The following is a 21,322-nucleotide window of genomic DNA, read 5'->3' on the forward strand; positions in this document are numbered from 1 at the left end:
AATTATCAGTAGTAGGAGGACAGCATGCAAGATGGTTTTATAAAAAGGTCTCTTAAATAGTTGTCATGGACAATTGAAGACATGCTAGCTGAAACAGAAATTCACCAACATTTGTCAAATTACAGAATGCCAACACTTAAATTCCCCAGAGCTCTTCCCAGTCCCTCACCCCACAAGATCAAGCTCCGATTTTAACTGGAGCACTGATGGACAAGACCCTCTGAGTCTATGGGAAAACTGCTTCTTATAAGGACCCCCTTAGTGTCATTCCTTTTCCCACTGTATTCCCACTTATCCCGTACACAAATGGAAGGACTTCATGTGCAGATTTTGCCAGTTTATTAAACATAAATAAAATAAACAGGATAGCAATAGGGCAAGGGCCCCCCCCCCCCAAAAAAAAGGGTAAATATTAAGGTGTCTTTCCCATGAAAACAGTCAGAGATAGTAGGCAGGATTCAGAGGCTTCATCTGGGAACAAATAATTAAGACAATAGAGAAGGTATTGTCTGGTTAGAAGCAGCTTGAGCTTCCTAATCCATTTTGCTCCAGCAGTACTCCAGTCCAGAGAGCACAGGCAACGTGGCCCCACTGCTTAGACGTAATGGTTTACAACCATGCATCAGCTCAGCAGGGATTAACCAAAAGGGAACAAAATGGTGGGGGGCAAGCTATGGGAGGGGGTAGGAATATTTCATTTTTCTTAAAAACAAAAACAATTGCATATGTGACAGTCGTTCATTCATTCATTTATTTATTTATTTATTATGGGGTCACTGTCATATCTCCCACCCCGCTGGACTGCCTGGAATCTGAAATAAACCTTCTCAGCTGTCAGCCATACAGAGGGGGGACCAGACCGTCTCCGTCCTCCTCGTAGCTTTGATCACCGGCAGAGCACCTCAAGCCGTCGCACGGATCTGCACTCATCTATTTCCGCCTGCTGCGCAACTTGGCCTCGTAGTCGGGCTGGACCATCCCCGCGCATTCCTTCAAAGGCTTGGAGAGCTTCTGCCTTAAAAACGTAGGCCTGATCACATCAATGTCCCGAGCCAGGTGGTCCAGCATGATCGTGACAAGCGTCGGTGGGGCTTCTAGGTCCACCAGAAAGTACCTGCAAAAAGAAACAGAAAGCGAAGAGGGACATCAGGTTCGTGAGCACGTTGCACTGCTGTCGGCTGGCTGCAACTATCCAGCTGAACCTTTCAACCAGAAAGACAAAGGCGCCTGCTGGGTGCTTAAAAGATGCAGGGTTCTCCTTTTGCTTCCACCACCTCTCCCCTCCTTCTTGCTGGCAGAAAGCTGTCTGCCGTGGCCGCCTCCTCTGCCGGCTTCAGTCTGGCCCATGTGATTCAGACTTTAGATGGAAGCCAGCAGAGGTGGCGGCGGCAGAAGCAGGTAAGGAGCATTGCTCTCCTCCTGCTGGTGAGAGGGACGGGCAGAGCGTGTTTGCTGACCTAACATTGAAGCACCGAGCCCAGAGCTCCAGCTTAGTTGCTTTGATTTGTTCTACCTTAGGCACGCACATCCCTGGTTTGGGGGCACGGTGAAACAGACTCCCACCGTGCAAAGCATATAATATAAAAAGGTGGTTATTTTTCCCCCAACGGACCGCCACAACCCAGTTGCTTAAGTGGCACCGACTCGAGGGACTTACTAGCTTTCGGGCCGATTTAGTAAAGTCTGCGGAAGAGCGGGTGAACGCCCGCTCTCCCAGTGCGCGATTCAGTATTTAAATTAGGTCCGGCGGTAGAAACGGGCAAAAGGAGGCGCTAGGGACACTAGAGCGTCCCTAGCGCCTCCTTTTGGCCCGGAGCGGTGGCTGTCAGCAGGGTTTGACAGCCTACGCTCAATTTTGCCGGCGTTGGTTCTCGAGCCCGCTGACAGCCACGGGCTCGGAAACCGGCAAAATTGAGCGTCCGGTTTTCGGCCCGACAGCTGCGGGCCGAATTCAAATATATATATATTTTTTTTTAAACTTTTTTTTACTCTTCGGGACCTCCTACTTAATATTGCTATGATATTAAGTCGGAGAGAAAAGCAGTTTTTACTGCTTTTCTGTGCACTTTCCCGGTGCCGGAAGAAATTAATTTCTGAAAGTAAAATGTGCCACTTGGCTGCACATTTTACTTTCTGTATCCCGCACGCATACCTAATAGGGCCCTCAACATGCATTTGCATGTTGAGGGCCCTATTAGGTGCCGCGGGTTGGACACGCGTTTTCCTCCCCTTACTGCCTATCTTGACTGCAGTGCTGTCAGGCCTGCTGGCTGCTTGCTAATCGGGCAACCTTAACTTCTCCTTACACAGCAAAGCCATGGCTGCTTTTGGCCTTAGATCAGATGTAAAGGCTGAGTCTTAAGCTTCTTGGCCTTTTGGCTGATACTGAGAACTAGTAGGGGATTGGGAGGAGGAGATGCACACCCCTGCCATCCAACCATTTATTTATTGAGTTTTATATACCGTCGTTCGGTTTCGCCATCACAGCGGTTTACAAACCATGACCAAAGCTGGGGGGGGGGAGGATCTGATCATGACTACTGAAGGGACTTCACTTGACTCCTGCAAAGAGCATGGCCCTTGTAACTGGCAGAGTAGATGCATCCCATAAAGGAAGAGGGGAGCTGTTTTTGTATGAAAAGGGAGGGCTCCAGGCCGATGCTTCTGTTCTATGTTCAGTAACTTCCTTCCAGGTACAAACACTGCTTGTGATGATAGCCTCTCCCTTACAGTAATGAATACAGCAGCTCCTGTTCTGTGTCTCGGATGATGATGTTAAGAAATGCTCAGCACTAGGGCACTTTATTCTTTAATTAAAGCAAGTTCTGAATATAGAGCCAGAATTTCATGTTGGCTACAGTCTGTATTCATTACTGTTTAAGTTGTTATAGAGGTTATATTGTACATCTGTATTTGCAGTTTTTATAGGTACTTAAAAATTGAAAATTAAAAAAAAGGCATAAAGCATTGTAGTGAGATAACAGGGGATACGATTAATTTAATTAAAAAAAAAGACCCCACAGGGCCACGCTGGTGGCAAATGCCAGGTGAAGGAGCAGTGGCTTTGATTGCCGGGTTGGTTAGGACTGGGGCTACGGAGCCGATGGCAGGGGGTGGGAGTTGTGATCATTGCAAAGGGCGACCCCTGGTGGCCAGATTTAGAGTCCATAATTCAAGCTTCCAAAAGGAGCCCTGGTGCATTGCTTCTGGTCTCGGGACTGCACTAGACACAACGGGAAGGGGGAAGCCTATTAAAATAGGGGAAAAATCCCAGTGTGGTTGCCAATGAAAGCTCAGTTCCGGGATCCCAGCCCTGCGTTTGATTGAGCATTGAGAAAAAAAAAAAAGGCACTACCATCAGACCAAAGAGAATTAAAAAACGAACCCCCCCCCCCCCCCTCCATTATCGGATTAAGACCAGCTAAGGGAGGAGCAGGCTCGTTGTACCTGGCGTGCAGAGGACAGCGCAGAGCCGCCGTGCACTCCAGCACCACCACTTGAGCCTTGCAAACAAAACACTTTATATGGTGCATAGTAGCTTTTATTTACAGTTTGGTTTTATTTTTTTCTCACTGATTTTAAAGCTACCGTTCTGTGTCAAGACTATACCATTTCTTTAAAGGTCGCCGACTGCTTTACGTATATTTAAGCACACCCTCTATAAACATAATGCTGAGGTCCCAGTCAATATTAACGTTGTAACAGAATATAAAGAAAAGAGGAACCCCTTCCACAAGCTCTCTACCATCTTCTAGAAAGCAGTCCTTCTTTATTTCTCCGTTGTGTTTGGGTGGGAGGGTCCGCACTAGGCTTGCACTACTGGATAACGGATATCCTGTTCTGGGCAGCATTCACTCGGCACGGCCTTCTAGAAATAGCTGTGGTGTCTCGGCATGCGTCGATGGAATCTTACCCAGCCGTTCTCTGGCGGCGGCGCGCGCTCCCCTCCCCACCTTACATTCCACTCCAGCAGTGAGCCCTGATCCCCCCGCCCGAACAGGCCCTGCTGTAGGTTTTAGCTACGCGAGCTGCTGCTAGGACCCATCCTGCTCTTGGAGGGTGGGCAGAGTTACAAGCGTGCTGCCCTCTCTGGCTGGCTGGCACAGGTACCCAGCGCGCTGGAGGATGCAGGGTTTTGTTTTGTTTTTTTGTATGCCTCTGCTGGCGGGCACTGGCTCCCTCCTCCCTCTCGCTCAACTCGAGCTCGTTGGTGGAAATTTCCACCCGCCGGTGCCTACGTGTGGCTCAGCATCACTTTAGATACAGCAAGTGGCGAGGGAAGACGCATTCACTAGTTCAGCAATCAAATCGAATCTGAGGCCTGGCCTTGGGAGACGAACCATTTCATTTAGAAAGTGAATTAAACGTTCTTGGTAGTTTTAACAGAGCTGGGTCTACGGCGAGTACACCGAAAGCAGAAGGAATTTACTGCAGGCATTACACGATCTGGCCATGCTCGGCAAGCGTTAGGGCTGCTAGTACAACCCCCACCCCCACACTGAGCAATGTTGGGGCCTGGCTTATATTTGCGAGATAACAATTAGATCGGATCATATAATTTCTTCGCCATTCCTACTTCTTGCCACATATTTATTTATTAATATTTTTTGAAGACCCAATTACCAATATCATTATTTGGACTATTTTCAAAAATACACTTTACTCCATCTAATAGGTAAGATAACTTGCATATAGCCACTGCCGGGGTGGATTGGATACAAATATTGCTGCCTGCTCTTTACTGATATTCAGTCACAAATTACAGTTAGAGGCCCCGCGGCACGGGACAATAAAGGGACTTTCCAATTTCATTAAATCAACAAGAGAGCAGCATCTTAAGTTACAGGGTGAGGAACTCTTACCTTGTAGCTTATGGATGTAATGACTCAATTTATCGTCATTCCATATTTGGTCCTACTTTTTCAATTTGAAAACCACCAGCACCAGGGCCGGCTTTAGGCTGGTGCAGATCCCCCACCCCCATGTTTATTGACAACCTGACAGTAAGGTTTTGGGTTTTTTTCCCTCCTAGCAGCCAAGCTCACGAGCGGCATCCTTTGCTTTGGGGAAAGATGGAGACTCCCAGGTGTACTGACCCAACTCCCTGCTACTGGCCCACACTGCAGAGACTTCTATAGGGCAATTGTTGCAAGGCCTGGTGCAGCTGCAGCACTGGGATCCATGTAAAGGCTTCCCCCCCCCCCCAAACGGAGGCAAGATTGGCCTTGTCAGCCTATGAGCCCCAGCTCTGCATCAATATTACAAACCTTAAGACAACAGACCTGGTTCCCCTCTCCTCTAGCCTATAATTTTATTTTTCTGTGTATTCCAGAAAAAAATAAATAAATGGCAAAGTGACTAACCCCTGGAGCAAGCAGCGTCAGGGCACAGCTGGTGGTCACATAAAAGTAAGCCACCAACATCAGTGCACCTGATTGGGTAAGCGAGTCATGGCTTATGCACCTCTTATCAACTAAAATTCACCGCTGGACAAAGTCCAGGTTTGGGGAGAACCGTCAACACATCACCTACCCTCCTCTGCTGTGCCGCTCACTGTGTTTGGAGATTTTGTAGGGAAGGGACTTTTCTCCCAAGTTTTCCAGATTCCTCACCACCGCACCATGCTTCATGAGGGTCTCCATGGTGCGCTTCAGGGCAGCGGCCGTCTCAGGCTAGGGAAAGAGGAGAAAGGGGGGGAAAAAAAAAAAAACAAACAATGTGGAAGTTCCGAAATACGGCAAAAAACATACACAGCTGAGCAGACCATGAAGCTGTGCTCAAATCATTTTCTAAAAACCTGCTTCCAAGCATCAACAGGGACACCCATGCCCTCCACCACTTGGCGGGGAGCACAGGGCTCGCTATTCTGCCGCAGGACAAAACGATTCACTAGGGGCTTACCAAGTACTGAATTAGAGGGTTTTTTGTTTTTTTGTTTAACTGGCATTAGTAACTTTTGAGTGGTATATTTTACAGCCCCTCCCTCCCAATAGATTTCCACCAAAACAGATGATTCTGATTTCTTTTCTTAAGAGTCAAGAATTAAACCGTGAGAAAACCTTTTCACAAGCCAGCACTGTAGACTAATCTGTACTCTCAATTCTGTCCTCAAATAGACTCCTCACTAACACTTCCATTCACAATGCAGCAGGGAACCAGGTTTTCCTGGAAACAACCCAACCTCTCAGACTAGACATTAATTCACTGATGGTGGCAACATCAACTAGAGATGCATCCAGAGAAAAAATTCTGAATATCTTCCTTCCAAATCCCAGGTTTTCCTAGCGTGTAGACCTGTCCAGGGGACCCCCCAAGCCAGTCGGGTTTTCAGGATATCCACAATGAATATGCAACTGGCTGGAGGGTCCCCAGGACAGGGTTGGGAACCACTGGTGTAGACAGATTTACTCAGGACCAGTGGCTTTACACTCCCCTGCCAGCAGATGGAGACGGAGCAAGCTGACATCACAGTATACATAACCCTGCAGTGACCCGAGCCTACCAGCATTCTCCGTCTCCAGCAGATGGTGGACGTGCGTCTCCCCTATGGGGATTGCTTTGAGCTTTTTGAAGGAGAAATTTGAAATTCTAAATTCAGGAAAAGAAAGCCCCGCTCTCCTGCAGTGATACCTAAAGGTCCCTCCCCCAGTGAGAATTCCTGAGGTGATTTCCGTGGTCCCTCAGAGGTGTGTGTTGGTCCGGTAGCTGGGTTTCCCGGTGTGGACTTAGCTGCTAGTTCAGCTGATAGGCCGGTAAGCACTGAGATCAGGTAATGTTTGAAAAACCAAAAAAAAAAAAAAGTTTTACCTGATTCAGAGAGAAGTGTTTCAGGACTTCCTCCAGTCTCCTTTCTCGGCGTGCCATGCTGATGTTCACTCCTGCTCCCACTGGGAACCGGGCAGCCTGGTGGATTGAGCAGCCCCTGGTGGGCTAGGCCCTGCACTTATTTCTTGCATGTCACGTGGTAGGCTACGGTGGCTATTTTCTCGTGCTCTTGTGCGTGTTTTGCTGCCTTCTATAGGCCATTGGTATGCGCAGTGGGTCAGCTCTGCACATGCGTTGTGCGCTCAGTTTTTGGACGTGCTTTTTATGCGCAGAAATGTTTATGCGCTTAACTTGGCACACAGGTTGTGCATGCGCCTTGCCGTGCTTTCTTCTAGGCGCTTATTTTTTGGGCGCATTTCATTTTTGAGCGCAAGCTGTTCCGACGCACATTTACCGCAGCAATGGCACCGGTAAGCAAGAAGCCTAAGCGTCTTCCTATTTGTGGTGCCTGTCATATTAGGGCTTCTCAGCCTGACCTGGCTACTAACCTGTGTCAGCGCTGCTCAGATGCTCAGGGAGAGTTGTCTTCCTCTGATTTTGCTAAGCATGCCTCCTCCCATTCTGATGATGGGTTGGTCATGGCCTTGATTGGAGGGAGCCAGATCTTGGTTCTCCCTTGAGTGGCTCCTCCGCTGGCGAGGTCAGTTCTGTGGGTCCAGTTCCAGTTCCTTCTGGGCTTGGTCTGGACCCAGCTGCTTTTCTTGGGTGGAATTTTTTTCAAGGCTTACAAGCCTTTCTTCAGGCACAGTCCTCAGTTTCCCCCATTTCTGTCTGGATGGCACTGATGATGAGGTAGATCCTGATTCCCTGGAAGATGGGGAAATTCCTCCAGGGCTGGAACCGTATTGAACCATGTTGTGGCTCTTTCATAGAAATGAACTGCTGGCTCCGATTTCCCAGACCTTGAAACAGCTGGGTGTCCCTGGTTCAGATGCTATGTCAGAGCCGAAGAAGAATCCCATTTTGGTTTCCTTACGTAAAGCCTCTTGTTTTTTTCCCTGTGATGGATGCCATCCAGGAATTGATTGGTCTGGAATAGGATGGCCCAGAGGCAAATTTTAAAGGGGGTCAGATATTGGAAGGCCTGTACTCCCTGGATCTGGCTGTGAGGGAGCGTTTGCATTTTCCCAAAGTGGATACGCTGGTATGTGCTGTGTCTAAGCAGACAACAATCCCCGTAGAGGGAGGAGAGGCCTTGAAGAATGTACATGATAGAAGGACTGAGGCTATTGTTAAGGGAGCCTTTGAGGCAGTGGCGATGAATTTACAGATTGCCTCCTTTTGCGCCCTAGTGCCGAGATCTTGTCTGCTTCTCTCAGGAAGCTGATGAGCCTGGAGGGAATTCCAGAGCGGTTATGGAGCCTGCTGCCGCCTTTTTAGCAGACGCAGGCTGTGATTCGGTCTGGACCTCTGCCAGAGAAGTGGCTTTGGTGATAGCGGCCAGGCATCAACTCTGGTTGCGAAATTGGACAGCTGACACAGCTTCCAAAGCCAGTCTTACCAAGATGTCCTTTAAAGGCTTGCTCTTGTTTGGGAGCGAGTTGGAGAAACTGGACAGTAAGTGGGGCGAGTCTCCAATGCCTCGGTTGCCAGAGGATAAGCAATAGTTACAGCACACCTTTGGTATGAGGGGTCGTTTCTGGGATTCCAGGCGCTTTCATCCCTCTATAGGGACCTTTCAGCGGACTCAGCCTTTCGGTAGGTCTCAGTTCTTTCATCCCCAGCAGCCCAAGAGAGGAGCGGGATCGGGTGGTTGACCTTCCCAATGAAGGTTTGCCAACCCACCTTCTGGAACAGGAAATAGGGGGACGTTTCTCTCTCTTTTAATCGGAGGTGGGTCGAGATCATATCGGACCAGTGGATCCTGGAGGTGATACGTAAAGGGTATGCGCTGGAATTTCGCAGTATTCATTGGGACGTGCTCATGGTGTGCCCTTGCCACTCCTCGGAAAAGCAGCAGGTAGTTCACACTTCAAAGGCTCCTCAGACTGAGGGCTGTGGTTCCAGTGCCCACGTCTCAAGAATGTACAGGGCGATATTCCATTTAGTTTTTTGTGCCCAAGAAGAAAGGCTCCTTTCGTCCCATCTTGGATCTCAAGAGGGTCAACCTTCACTTGAAGGTGACTCATTTTCGAATGGAAACGTTACTCTGGATAATGGCGGTTCAGCCGGGGGGAATTTCTGACCTCCTTGGATCTGTCAGAGGCTTACCTTCATATTCCCATCCGATTGGAACACCAACGCTTTCTACACTTTGCGGTGTTGGGGCACCATTATCAGTTTCAGGTGCTGCCTTTTGGTCTCACCACCGCTCCCAGAACATTTTCCAAGATTAGGATGGTGGTAGCAGCAGCCTTGCGAAAAGAAGGAATCCTGGTGCACCCGTATTTGGACGACTGGCTGATTCGCGCCAAGTCTCAGGAAGAGAGCCATCTGGTGACTCACAAGGTGATCTCCTTATACAGGAGCTCAGTTGGGTGGTGAATCTGATCAAGCGCAATCTTCGACCATCCCAGTCGCTGGAGTATCTGGGGTCCGGTTCGACACAAGACAGGACAGAGTTTTCCTCCTGGAAGTTCTGATTCAGAGATTGATGTCTCAAGTGCGTCTGTTGATGAACACCATACGCCCCCCGATGGTGTGGTCCTACCTACAGGTTCTCTGCTTGATGGCAACTAGCCTGGAAGTGGTGCTGTGGGCAAGGGCGCATGTGTGTCCTCTTCAGCGCTCTGTGCTATCTCGTTGGAACCCGCAGTCTCAGGATTATGCGGTTCGGCTCCACTTGCCGATGGAAATTTGCTTCCGCCTCCAGTGATAGTTGCAGGAGGATCATCTGAGAAAGAGTTCCCTTGTCCTCTCTGGCCTGGTTGGTACTCACAACAGATGCGAGTCTCCATGGTTTGGGGGGGGGGGGGGGGGGGGGGCCTCACTGTCTGGAGTTAATGACCCAAGGGCGATGGAATGCAGAAGAGTCCCACTGGAACATCAATTGCCTGGATGCCCGGGCGGTATGGCCGACATGCTTGCAGTTCAGTCACAGGCTGCGGAATCAAGCGGTTCGCGTGATGTCGGACATTGTGACGACAGTGGCCTATATCAGTCACCAGGGAGAAACCAAGAGCTGGCAAGTGTTGCAGGAAATAGACCATCTGCAGATGATCTCAGCCTCTCACACTGCAAGAAAAGACAACGTAAGAATGGACTTTCTAAGCATGGAGAGTCTGGACCCAGGAGAGTGGGTGTTGTCAGCTGTGGCATTTCAGCTGATTGTGGATCGTTGGAGCCTTCCGTTCCTAGACCTGCTGACAATTTCTTGAAATACAAAAGTTCCTAGATTTTACAGTCGCAGGAGAGATCCATAGACCCTGGAATAGATACTCTCATACAGGTCTGGCCAGAAGACAGATTGCTTTATGCCTTTCCTCTGTGGCCCTTGCTGGGTAGGATAATTTGCAAGATCATAGGCCACGTGGGGGGGCGGGCTAGTACTCCTGGTGGCATCGAACTGGACCAGGCATCCCTGGTATGCGGATTTGTGACGACTCCTGGTGGAAGCCCCTGTTAGTCTTCTGCCACACATTGATCTGCTAGAGCAGTGACCCTTTCTTCACGAGGATCCAACTTGATTCTGTCTTATGGTTTGGCCCTTGAGAGGGCTTGCCTGTTAAAGCATGGTTATACCTCTGCGATGATTGCCACTTTACTCCATGCTCACAAGTTCTCCACTTCCTTGGCTTATGTGTGGATTTGGAGAGTTTTTGAGGGCTGGTGTGAGGAGGTGGGGTGTTCTTCCTCATTTAGTTAAGATCCCTCTCATTCTGGATTTTTTGCAGGATGGATTGAATAAAGGCTTGACCCTTAATTCCTTGAAGGTGCAGGTTGTGGCTCTTTCCGGTTTCAGAGGCTTGGTGAATGGTGTTCTTTGTGGCTCGTTTTTTGAAGGGAGTGAAGCATCTTAGGCCTCCCTTGAGCTTACCGGTTCCATTGTGAAGTCTTAATTTGGTGTTGGACATTCCGATCACAGAAGCCTTTCCTTATGTTGACCTTGAAGACTGTGTTCCTGGTGGCTATATGTTCTGTGTGTCGGATTTCTGAGCTGCAGGCCTTGTCTTGCCAGGAGCTGTTCCTTTGGGTGACTCCGGGGGCGATACAGCTGCAATACTGTTCCATCCTTCTTGTCCAAGGTAATCTCTGACTTTCATTTGAATCAGTCCATCTCTTGCCATCCCTGGATAAGGTCAGGGATGTGGAGGAGTTTCACCTTTTGCGCTCTTTGGATGTTAAGCATTTTATCGTGTGGTATCTGGAGGTCTCAGTCTTTTCGAAAGATGGACCCGCCTGTTTCTTCTCCATGGTGGGAGTAAGCAGAGTGATCCGGCTTAGTGGGCAACTATAGCTCACTGGATTAAGGAGGTGGTCACAGCCGCTGTCTACTCAGGTTAGGGCTCATTCCACTAGGGCTCAGGCAGTGTTATGGGCAGAGGTTAGTTTGTTGTCTCCTGTCGATATCTGCCAAGCTATGATGTGGTCCTCCTTACACTTTTTTTCCAGGTTTTATCGTCTGGATGTGCAGGCCCGGGAGGATTCAGCCTCTGCACATGTGGTGTTGAGTGGACCGCGGACAGCCTCCCACCCTGTTGGGGAGTAGCTTTGGAACATCCCACTGGTCCTGAGTCCATCTGTCTGCATGCTAGGAAATGGAAAACTTGCTTACCTGATAATTTCATATTCCTTAGTGTAGACAGATGGACTCAGATTCCCACCCTTGGCTTTTGCATGTGTGTGTCAATAGTCCTCCTGAGGGGCTCTGGGTCCCAAGGGATTACTGGTAAGTGTTCATCCAGTCCCTACCTTGGGGTACCTAGAATCTTATGTGAGTTCAGTGTTTATGGTTGGTTGAGTACAGTTCTGGTTATCAGTTTTTAATCATGTTTTTTTAACCAAGTTTTTTGCTAGTCTGTCTGCACTTGGTTTTGAAGAGAATACTGGCAGGCTGGGGTCACTGCAGGGCTATATATATATATACTGTGATGTCAGCTTGCTCTGTCTCCATCTGCTGGTAGGGGAGCATAAACCCACTGGTCCTGAGTCCATCTGTCTACACTAAGGAAAACAAAATTATCAGGTAAGTAATTTCTCCATTTCTGGGGGTTAGTTTCTCTAAAAAAATTTTAGAAACTTCCCAACCCCTCTGCCCTTCCTCTTTATATTTTTGTATACCGGCTACATCCTCTTGCCTCTTTGTACTTCCATTTCAGTGGAAGCCAGGACTGGGATCTGGTGCCCTGAGCCTTCACTCCCTACCCCCAAAATGTACCTTGCCCAATCATTACAGCGATGGTCCTGGCCGGGGGCCATAGCACCATGCCTCCCTTCCAGGACCCTGCAATCATGGGCTCTAAATCCAGCCACAAGGTGGAACCTTTGAGCAGCGACCATGATACCCTCCTCCACCTCCCCCCAAGGGCTGTGAACGCTGCCTCTTCCTCAATCTCAGCCCCAATCGACCTGGGGAGAGAAGAGAGCAGACTGCAGGTCAGTCCCCGTGTTATGTTCTGAGGCTGTCAAACTTCCGTGCCTATCCACATCGACGCCCCCCCCCCCCCCCTCCGCTCTCGCTCTTGCCCATGGGAACTCGTAGGCAGTAGAATGGTCGGGCATGCTTTTCGAAGGGTAGCGAGTCGGAGGCTCCATGGCTCCAGTGTCATCTGTGTGCCGGCTGGCACGGCCGCAGCAAAGAACGCAGGAGAGAGAGACCCCCCCCCCTATATACTTGAAGATGCTATTACCCCTGCCTCCTCCCTCCACTGTTGCATCTGACAGTGGGTCAGAGAGCCGCTGCCTCCTCCTCCTCTTCCTCCTGCTGCTTCCTGCCAGACCCAAAGGTTGCAGCCAGCAAGGGGGAACGGCGTGGACTGGAGCAAGGCTGGTCTGCTGGCTGGGAGCCAGGAGGAGGGGCAATGGGAACGCTGCCTGGAAAGGAAGTGTAGGAAAGAGGATCAGGAGGATGCTGGGTAGAGAGGGATGGCGAGAATGGGCAGGGAAAAGGACCAACTGCGGAGGGGGGGGGGTGCAGAGCTGGGTTATTTGCCCCCCACCTCCCCAACCAAAACAGCACCCTGCTGCCCCTGCCACTTTCCATGATGCAGACGGAAAGGTAGGACTGCCAACCAGAGTACCCGAGAAGCCCAGGCCAGCCACGTTTACACAAATCTTCTGTCTACAGTTGGATCAAAGGCCTTTTTACTGAAGGAGGGGGGGGGGGAAGCTCTCACTGCTTTGGGCAACATCTGAAATCTATTCTTCCTGCCATTTCTCCTTTTTGGTTTCGATAGACTGCAGTACCATGCTTGGTTTCCGCACAGCCTGATTGCTTGTGCTCCTGGGGCAATTTAATCCCTTTGCATACCTGAGAGAGAGACACACACAGGAAGGAGAGGATTCTGTGGTTGCATGCTTTACAGATCTCCCAGTCAGTTTTCTAACCAAGAGAAACAAGATTTAAAAAAAAAAAAAAAAAAAAGGGTTTAGTATCCTGCAAAATAGAGACCACAAAAGGGATGGGTCAGGGTGACCTCTACCACTCTCCCAAAACCCAGAGGAACATTTCCTCCTGCCGTTTCCCACCAACCCCATGACACTGCATCCAAGCCAAGGCAGGATTTAAAAACAAACAAAAAAAAAACACAACTAAACTAAACAAGCCCTGGACATGGGGTATGCTTAAGACTGCTATGGCAATCACAAATCAATTCAGTGTCAGCCTGGTTGGAAGAACCTCGGACATGTCAGGCCTCTGTTCTCTACGGTGCTTCAGGGAGCCACTGGGAATGCCATCCAATGGTACACCATGTCAGGGAGGTGTGGGCCACTAGTTGCTGTCAGTGGCCAGTCTGTGCTCATAAAATAAATATTTGTGCTAGGCTAAGCGTTTAGTCAGAAAAAGCAGCTGGGATGAAAAAGATGCTTCACACCCACTGGTTTTAAAAAAAATAAATATTTACCAGTAGAATTTTTTTTTTAATGCTGCAATTATGACCTTGAGCTTTAATGCAAAGGTTTATAGTGAGAATGAGCTACACTGTGAAGAATGCATGGTTTCTTACCACACGCAACAACTTAAAATAGCAAAACCACCTGGTCATATTTTCAAGGAGACATACTATGATCCCCTACCCTTCTAATTTAGCTGACCCAGGTCTTTCACTTGCACGCTTCCCTGAATCAACCTCCTCTGCATGGTGAAACGTGTTCTTTTCTGGACACACTTGCTAGTAGGGAAGTGTGTGCAACTTAAAGATGGTTCGATTTACAGATTGCAATGCCAAGGGACTGACATTTTACCGCTTTGAGCTGTGACAATTAGCATTCTCTTTCTCCCATGGCTATTGGGATTAGTAGAAATTGGATAAATTACTTAAGTGATAATTTCATTTTTCTTAGTGTAGACAGATGGACACAGAGCAAGCTGACGTCAGAGGATATATAGTCCTGCAGTGACCCCAGCCTGCCAGCATTCTCTTCAAAAACAACTGTGGGCAGACTAGCTAAAAAATGATTAAAAACAGCCCACCTTAACTGTACTCAACCAACCATAAACACTGAACTTATGTAAGAATCTAGGTATCCTAATCTAGGGACTGGATGAACACTTACCAGTAATCCCTTGGGATCCAAAGCCCCATAGGACTATTGGCACACACATGCGACAGTGGAGGATGGGAAGCTGAGTCCACCTGTCTACACTAAGGAAAATGAAATTATCACGTAATTAATCTCTCCATTTCTTAGCGTGTAGACAGATGGATTCAGGACCAGTGGGTGTACCAAAGCTACTCCCGAACAGGACGGGAGGTTGCCACAGTCCATTCAACACCGCACATGCAAAGGCTGTGTCCTCCCGGGCCTGCAAATACAGATGATAAAAGCTGGAAAAGGTGTGAAAGGAGGACCACGTTGTAGCTCGGCAAATGTCGACAGGAGACAACAACCTAACCTCCGCCCTTGATACTGCCTAAGCTCTAGTGGAATGAGCTCCAACCTGAGTAGGCTACAGCTTTTCAGCATCCACATACATGGCTGTAACCACCTCAATCCAGCGAGCTATAGTAGCCCGCAAAACTGGTTCGCCCTGCATTCTTCCACCATGAAGGACATACAGACGATCCGACTTTTCGAAGGGTTCAGAAACCTCCAGATACCGCAAGACAAGTCTCTTGGCATCTAAGGAACGCAGGAGGCAATACTCCTCCTCGTCCATGACCTTATCCAGGGATGGCAAAGAAATGGACTGATTCAAATGAAACCACCTTAGGCAAGAAGGATGGAACAGTACGCAAATGCAACGCCCCTAGAGTCATCCGAAGGATTGGCTCCTGGCAAGACAAGGCCTGCAACTCAGAAATGCAACACGCAGAATATATAGCCACCAGGAACATTGTGTTTGGGGTTAATAACCACAAGGAAAGGCTATGCAGCAGTCGAAATGTAAAGCCTGCTAAAAAATGCAGTACCAGGAACCGGCAACCGCAAGGGAGGTGGAAGGTGCTTCATTCCCTTCAAGAAACGGACCACATCAGGCTGGGACGATAGGGAGACACCACTTACCGTGCCTCTGAAACATGTAAGAGCCACAACCTGAACTTTCAAGGAATTAAGGGCCAATCCCTTATTCAATCCATCCTGCAAAAGAAACAGAATAAGTGGTATTTTAACTAAACAAGGAAGAACACCATGCTTCTTGCACCAAGCCTGAAACACTCTCCAAGCCTGCACATGTGCTAGAGAATTGGAGAACTTCAGAGTGTGGAGTAAGGTAGCAATCACTGCAGAGGAATATCCACACTTCAACAGGCTCTCTCTCAAGGGCCAAACCGTAAGAACTGAGCCGGATCCTCGTGAAGAACTGGCCCCTGCTGCAACAGATCCATATGCGGTGAATGGCAGGAGTCTCCGCAAATCCGCATACCACAGATGCCTGGGCCAATCCGGAGCTCCCAAGAGTACTAGCCCCTTGGTGGATTTTTATTCTGCGAATGACTAACAAGCAAGGGCCATGAAGGAAAGGCAAAGCAACTAGTCTTCTGACCAGACCTGTATGAGAGCATCAATGCCCAGAGACCATGGATCTCAACTGCGACTGAAGAATAGAGGAACCTTCGCATTGCGAGAAGTCACTAGCAGGTCAAGGAATGGAAGGCCCCAGCGATCCACTATCAGCTGAAATACCTTGGCAGACAACACCCATTCACTGGGGTCCAGACTCTCCCTGCTAAGAAAGTCTGCTTGTACATTGTCTTTTCCTGCAATGTGAGAGGCCAAAATCATCTGAAGATGTCCTTCTGCCCATTCCATAAGTTGGTCTATTTCCTGCGACACTTGCTGGCTCTTAGTTCCTTCCTGGCGATTGATGTAGGCCAGAGTCATTCTGTTGTCAGACATCATGCAGACCGCTCGACCCAGTAGTCGAGGCGGAACTGCAAGCACGCCAACCTGACCACCCTGGCTTCTAGGAGATTGATGTTCCAGAGAGCCTCTTCGACCATCTAACGTCTCTGGGCCGTCAGTTCCTGACAATGAGCTCCCCAACCCTGGAGATTCGCAACCCGTTCAGGGAGGACAAGGAAATTCCCTCTCTCAGATAACCCTCCTGCAACCACCACTGGAGGCAAGAGCAGACTTCCATCGGCAAGTGGAGATGAACTAAATAGTCCTGAGACTACGGGTTCCAATAAGACAGCAGTGAGTGCTGAAGAGGATGCATATGCGCCCTCGTCCATGGCACCTCTTCCAAGGTTGCCGCCATCAAGCTGAGCACCTGTAGATAGGACCACTCTGTCGGGCGTATACCAACTGACACACCTAAGACATCAACTTCTGAATGCGAACTTTGCCAAACCTCGTGTCAAAGTGAACTCCCAGATACTCCAACAACTGAGAAGGCTGGAGAATGCTCTTAGCCAGTATCACCACCCAACCAAGCTCCTGCACCAAGGAAATTACCTTGATGGGCACCAGACTGCTCTCTGCCAAAGACTTGACCCAAATCAGCCAGTTGTCCAAGTGTGGGTGTACCAGGATCCCATCTTTTCTCAACGCTGCCACAACCACCACCATAACCTTGGAAAATGTTCTGGGGGTGGTAGCCAGTGCTCAAAACTCATAATGGTGACCCAGCACAGCAAAGCTTAGAAAACGTTGGTGCTCCAAACAGATGGGAATATGAAGGTAAGTCTCGGACAGATCCAGAGAAGTCAGAAACTCCGCTTGTACGGCCACTCTCACAGATTGTAAGGTTTCCATGCGAAAAGGAGTCACCCGCAGAAGATGGTTGACACGCTTTAAGTCCAGGATTGGACAAAAGGAACCTTCCTTCTTGGATACAACAAAATAAATGGAATAGTGCCCCATAATTTCCTGAGACGTAGGCTTGGGAACCTCAGCCGGAGGAGCCTCAGAAAATTAGACTCTACTGCCTGCTTCTTCTGTGGGGAGTGGCAAGGAGACACCATGTACACTGCAAAATTCCAACACATTATCCTTCCCGTATCACTTCCAGGACCCACTGATCTGATGTGATCTAGACCCACTTCTGATAAAAGAGATAGGGGGATGCCTATCTCCTCCTTCTGAAGGAAGGAGGAGATAGGCATTGGGAAGCGTGGGACGGGCCGCCACCCGAGCCTGCGTGGGACGGGCCGCCACCCGAGCCTGCTCCTCTCTTGGACTATCAGGAACAAAAAGACTGAGACCTACCAAAAAGCCAAGTCCTCTGAAAGGTCGGGTTTCTGTAGGGATGAAAACGCTTAGAACCCTTGAGATGATCCCTCATAGAGAAAGAGGCGTTGCAATTGCTTCTTATCCTCTGGTAACCAGGGAACTGGAGATTCGCCCCACTTACTGGCCAGCTTTTCCAACTCGCTCCCAAACAAGAGTGAGTCTTTAAAGAGCATTTTTGTAAGATTAGCCTTGGAGGCTGTGTCAGCTGACCAATTCCGCAACCATAACTGACATCTGTCTGCCACCACTGAAGCCACTCCTCTGGCCAAGGTATGGACCAAATCACAGCCTGCATCTGCCAAAAAGGTGGCAGCAGGTTCCATAACTGCTCTGGAATTCCCCCCCGAATAATCCACCTTCTGAGAGAGAAGCAGACAAGAATGCACCACAAGAGAGCAACAGGAAGCAAATCTACAAGGTCATTGCCACTGCATCAAAGGCCTGCTTACGGATAGATTCAATCCGCCTATCATGCGCATCCTTCAAGGCCGCTCCTCCCTCAATAGGGATAGTCATCCATTTAGATACATTGCAGACAAGCACATCCACTTTGGGGAAAAATCAAACACTCTCTCCACAGCTGGAACCAGAGGGTATATGTCTTCCAATGCCCGATCCCCTTTGCATTTTGCTTCCAGGGTGTCCCATTCAAGATCAATTCTTGAATGATGTCCATAACAGGAAAAAAGCAAGAGGCTTTACACAAGGAGAACAAAATGGGATTCTTCTTCGGCTCTGACATAGAATCCGTCCCAGGCACTCCCAGCATCTTCACTGTCTGGGAAATCAGAGCCGGTAGTTTACCTCTATGAAAGAACCATAGCATGGTTCAATATGGCTCCAAACCAGGAAGAATTTCACCATCTTCCAAGGAATCAGGATCCACCTCATCATCCAGGTCCCCACCAGGGATACCCATGGCAAACAGAGGCATGCCATGGAAGCGGGAGGGGCCACCGGCTGAGAGTTCGACCTGACTGGAGTGTACAAAGTGGAGTATTACGCCTAAACAAAGGTTTGTAAACCTGGGGGGGGAGGGCGCGCGAACCAAGAAAAAGCAGCGGGATCCAGACCAAGCCCAGAAGGTACTGGAGCGGGCTCAACTTAACAGCCATTTCCTGTGGAGGAGCCAGCCAAAGCAGTACCAAGATCTGGTGCACTTCCAGCCAAAACCATAACCAGACCATCATCAGAATGAGAGGATCCAGGTTTAGCAAAATCAGAGTAAGACAATTCTCCCTGAGCATCTGAACAGCACTTACTGGTGTTGGAAGACAGGTCAGGTTGAGAAGCCCTAATATGACAGGCAACACAGAGAAAGGCGCTTAGGCTTCTTGTTTATCGGCGCCATGAGTGGTGGTAACTGTGCGTTCAAACTGCTTGCGCTCAAAATCTACCACACAAATTATAGGCGCCCCAGCAATAAGTGCGGCAAGGGGCACGCACTATTAGTGCGCTCTGCTGGAGCGTATCACCATGCTCAAAGTTATGTGCACAAAAGTCGCATCTAGCGCAGCACACACTGCACACACAGACGTCCTATAGAGGGTAGAAAGCACACACACAAGCGCATGAAAAAATGCCGCCATGGCCTATCATGCAGCATGCCGAGAAAAACCTACCGCGGGGCCTAGCCCATATGGACTGCTCAACCTGCCCAGTTCCCCTAACCCCAACGGGAGCAGGAATGATGTTGGGATGGCGTGCTGAGCACGGAGACCAAAGGAAGGCCTAAAACCCCCCTGTCTCTGTAGGCAAAAGTTATTTTTCTTTCTTTTTGAAAAAAAAACTTACCAGAGCTTAGCACTTACCGGCTAAGTACAGAGATGGTCTCCAGCTGCAGGGGGAGAGGGCATCTGCTGCGACTGCCATGCTCGGCCTTCTGTATCTGCTGCCTTTCAGCTGAACTGGCAGCTAAGTAAACGCTAGGAACCGGCTACGGGACCAAGGCACACCTGAGGAACCACTGAAATCACCTCAGGAATTATCAATTGTGGGAGGGACCTTTAGGTATCACCGCAGGAGAGTGAGGCTTTTGTTTTCTCCATATAAAATTCTCCTTTCAAAATTCACAGCAATCCCCATAGAGAGATGCATGTCCACCATTTGCTGGAGACGGAGAATATTGGCAGGCGGGGGTCACTGTAGGAGGAGTATATATATACTGTGACGTCAGCTTGCTCTGTCTCCATCTGCTGGCAGGGGAACATAAACCACTGGTCCTGAGTCCATCTGCCTACATGCTAGGAAAACACTTTTTTTTTTATAACTATTTTGGAAGACCTGTTTTTAAATATGGCCACCAGCTCACCCATTCAGTTTTCCCAACCGAGCTCCATGGAGCAATGGAAGTAACCAGTGCTGAACAGGAACCAAAACAGTTCAAGATATTAAATTTTAACAAGCTGGGATGCGAGAAGGAAATCCCTTTTTATAAGGCTGAGAGGTAACCTTGACTGGATTATGGATTTTCACCCCAGTTGTAGCAGATCAATCAAATATTAGAGAGTTGGGATACACTTTCACAATAAACCTTGTTTGAATAGACCTAAATTACTCAAGATAGCAAGTATTCAAACAGCCTAAGCAGTAACCCCACTGAGATGTCTTAACCGGACACTTGCTGTTGATTACTGATCCCTTTTTCCAGGGGCATAATTTTAGGAGGCGAGCATCTTTGAAAATTAACCTGGTACGGCTACTGTGCCTTCAAAAGTGGAACTGCTTTATTTCTGCAATGTTTTGCAGACCTTGAAAACCAGACAGAAGTATTTGGTTATCATGTATTTTATTAAAGAAAGCCAACTTTGTGTCAAAATGGGCTCCAGAGATGAAATACTACATTAAAAAAAAAAAAAAAAAAAAAAGGAGACATTTATTTACAAGCCAGCATTCTAGTGCATGTATATACTCAAGCACTAGCTGGAACAGAGCAACAAAATACAAAAATCAAGGTGTACATAAGATTCATGATAAAAGATTTAATTTTCTTCACCAAGAAGACTTAATAATTTTGCACAGCAACTATTTTAACATACATTTTTTAAACATGTATTTTAAGAGACACACAACGTTAATCCAAAAAAATTATTTTTTTTAATAAGGTTTTTTTGTTTTGTTTTTTTTTTTAAATACCCTCGGTCTTTCCTCCCATGTTTTGTTTTACAAAGCTAAAGCAATCAGTGCTAGGTCAAACACCATAGGAAGGTGCCACACGTGTACAGTTTCACAAAAATAAGGCATCTGTGTTTTAACCATGTCACTAAACCAGAGAAGAGCGCGCACAGACACTGGACACATGGCGCCACAGACGGGGGTGATAATATGCCCAGCTTTGACCCTTTTTGGGCAGGGGCACTATCCAGCAAGCTGCAGTCCTAGACGATTGATACCACTGCTCCAATGCATACTCCTGGGGGAATTCTATGCTACTGCGGAGTGTAGAATTCCCCCCCTGCACAGAAAATAGCAAAGGAGACCCCGGCATGCCGCGAACGGAGCGCGTCCTGCGGCACACGCTCCGCGGCGAAGATGAAGGCCCGGCGCACCGTTCGCGGCGAAAAGGGAAGGCCCCCTTGTGCCGTGAACGGACTGTGCTCCGCTCAAGGCAAAAACGGAAGGCCCCCGTGTGCCGCGAACGGCGCGTGTTCCGCGGCACACAGGGGGGGGGGGGGGGCCTTCCCTTTTCCCTGCGAATGGCGCGCCGGGCCTTCATCTT

The 21,322-nt window shown here is 48.8% G+C and overlaps 1 protein-coding gene across 2 annotated transcripts in view; it reads right to left on the bottom strand.

The window, feature by feature from the left end:
• Window positions 1–322: 322 nt before the first annotated feature.
• MRPS6 (mitochondrial ribosomal protein S6) overlaps window positions 323–21,322 on the bottom strand; it is a 51,135-nt gene continuing 30,135 nt past the window's right edge. Inside the window, exons 2-4 of one of the 2 annotated variants that reach the window (XM_029603531.1) lie at window positions 13,235–13,306; window positions 5,533–5,672; window positions 323–1,114 (exon numbers count right to left, since the gene is read on the bottom strand). In XM_029603531.1, coding sequence (XP_029459391.1) covers window positions 931–1,114; window positions 5,533–5,672; window positions 13,235–13,306 — 396 coding nt within the window. In that variant the 3' untranslated portion in view covers window positions 323–930. The remainder of the gene's footprint in view (window positions 1,115–5,532; window positions 5,673–13,234; window positions 13,307–21,322) is intronic. The other variant, XM_029603533.1, reaches the window with a different exon arrangement.

This window comes from Rhinatrema bivittatum, chromosome 5 (genome assembly GCF_901001135.1).
Source record: "Rhinatrema bivittatum chromosome 5, aRhiBiv1.1, whole genome shotgun sequence".
NCBI classification, from domain to species: Eukaryota; Metazoa; Chordata; class Amphibia; order Gymnophiona; family Rhinatrematidae; genus Rhinatrema; species Rhinatrema bivittatum.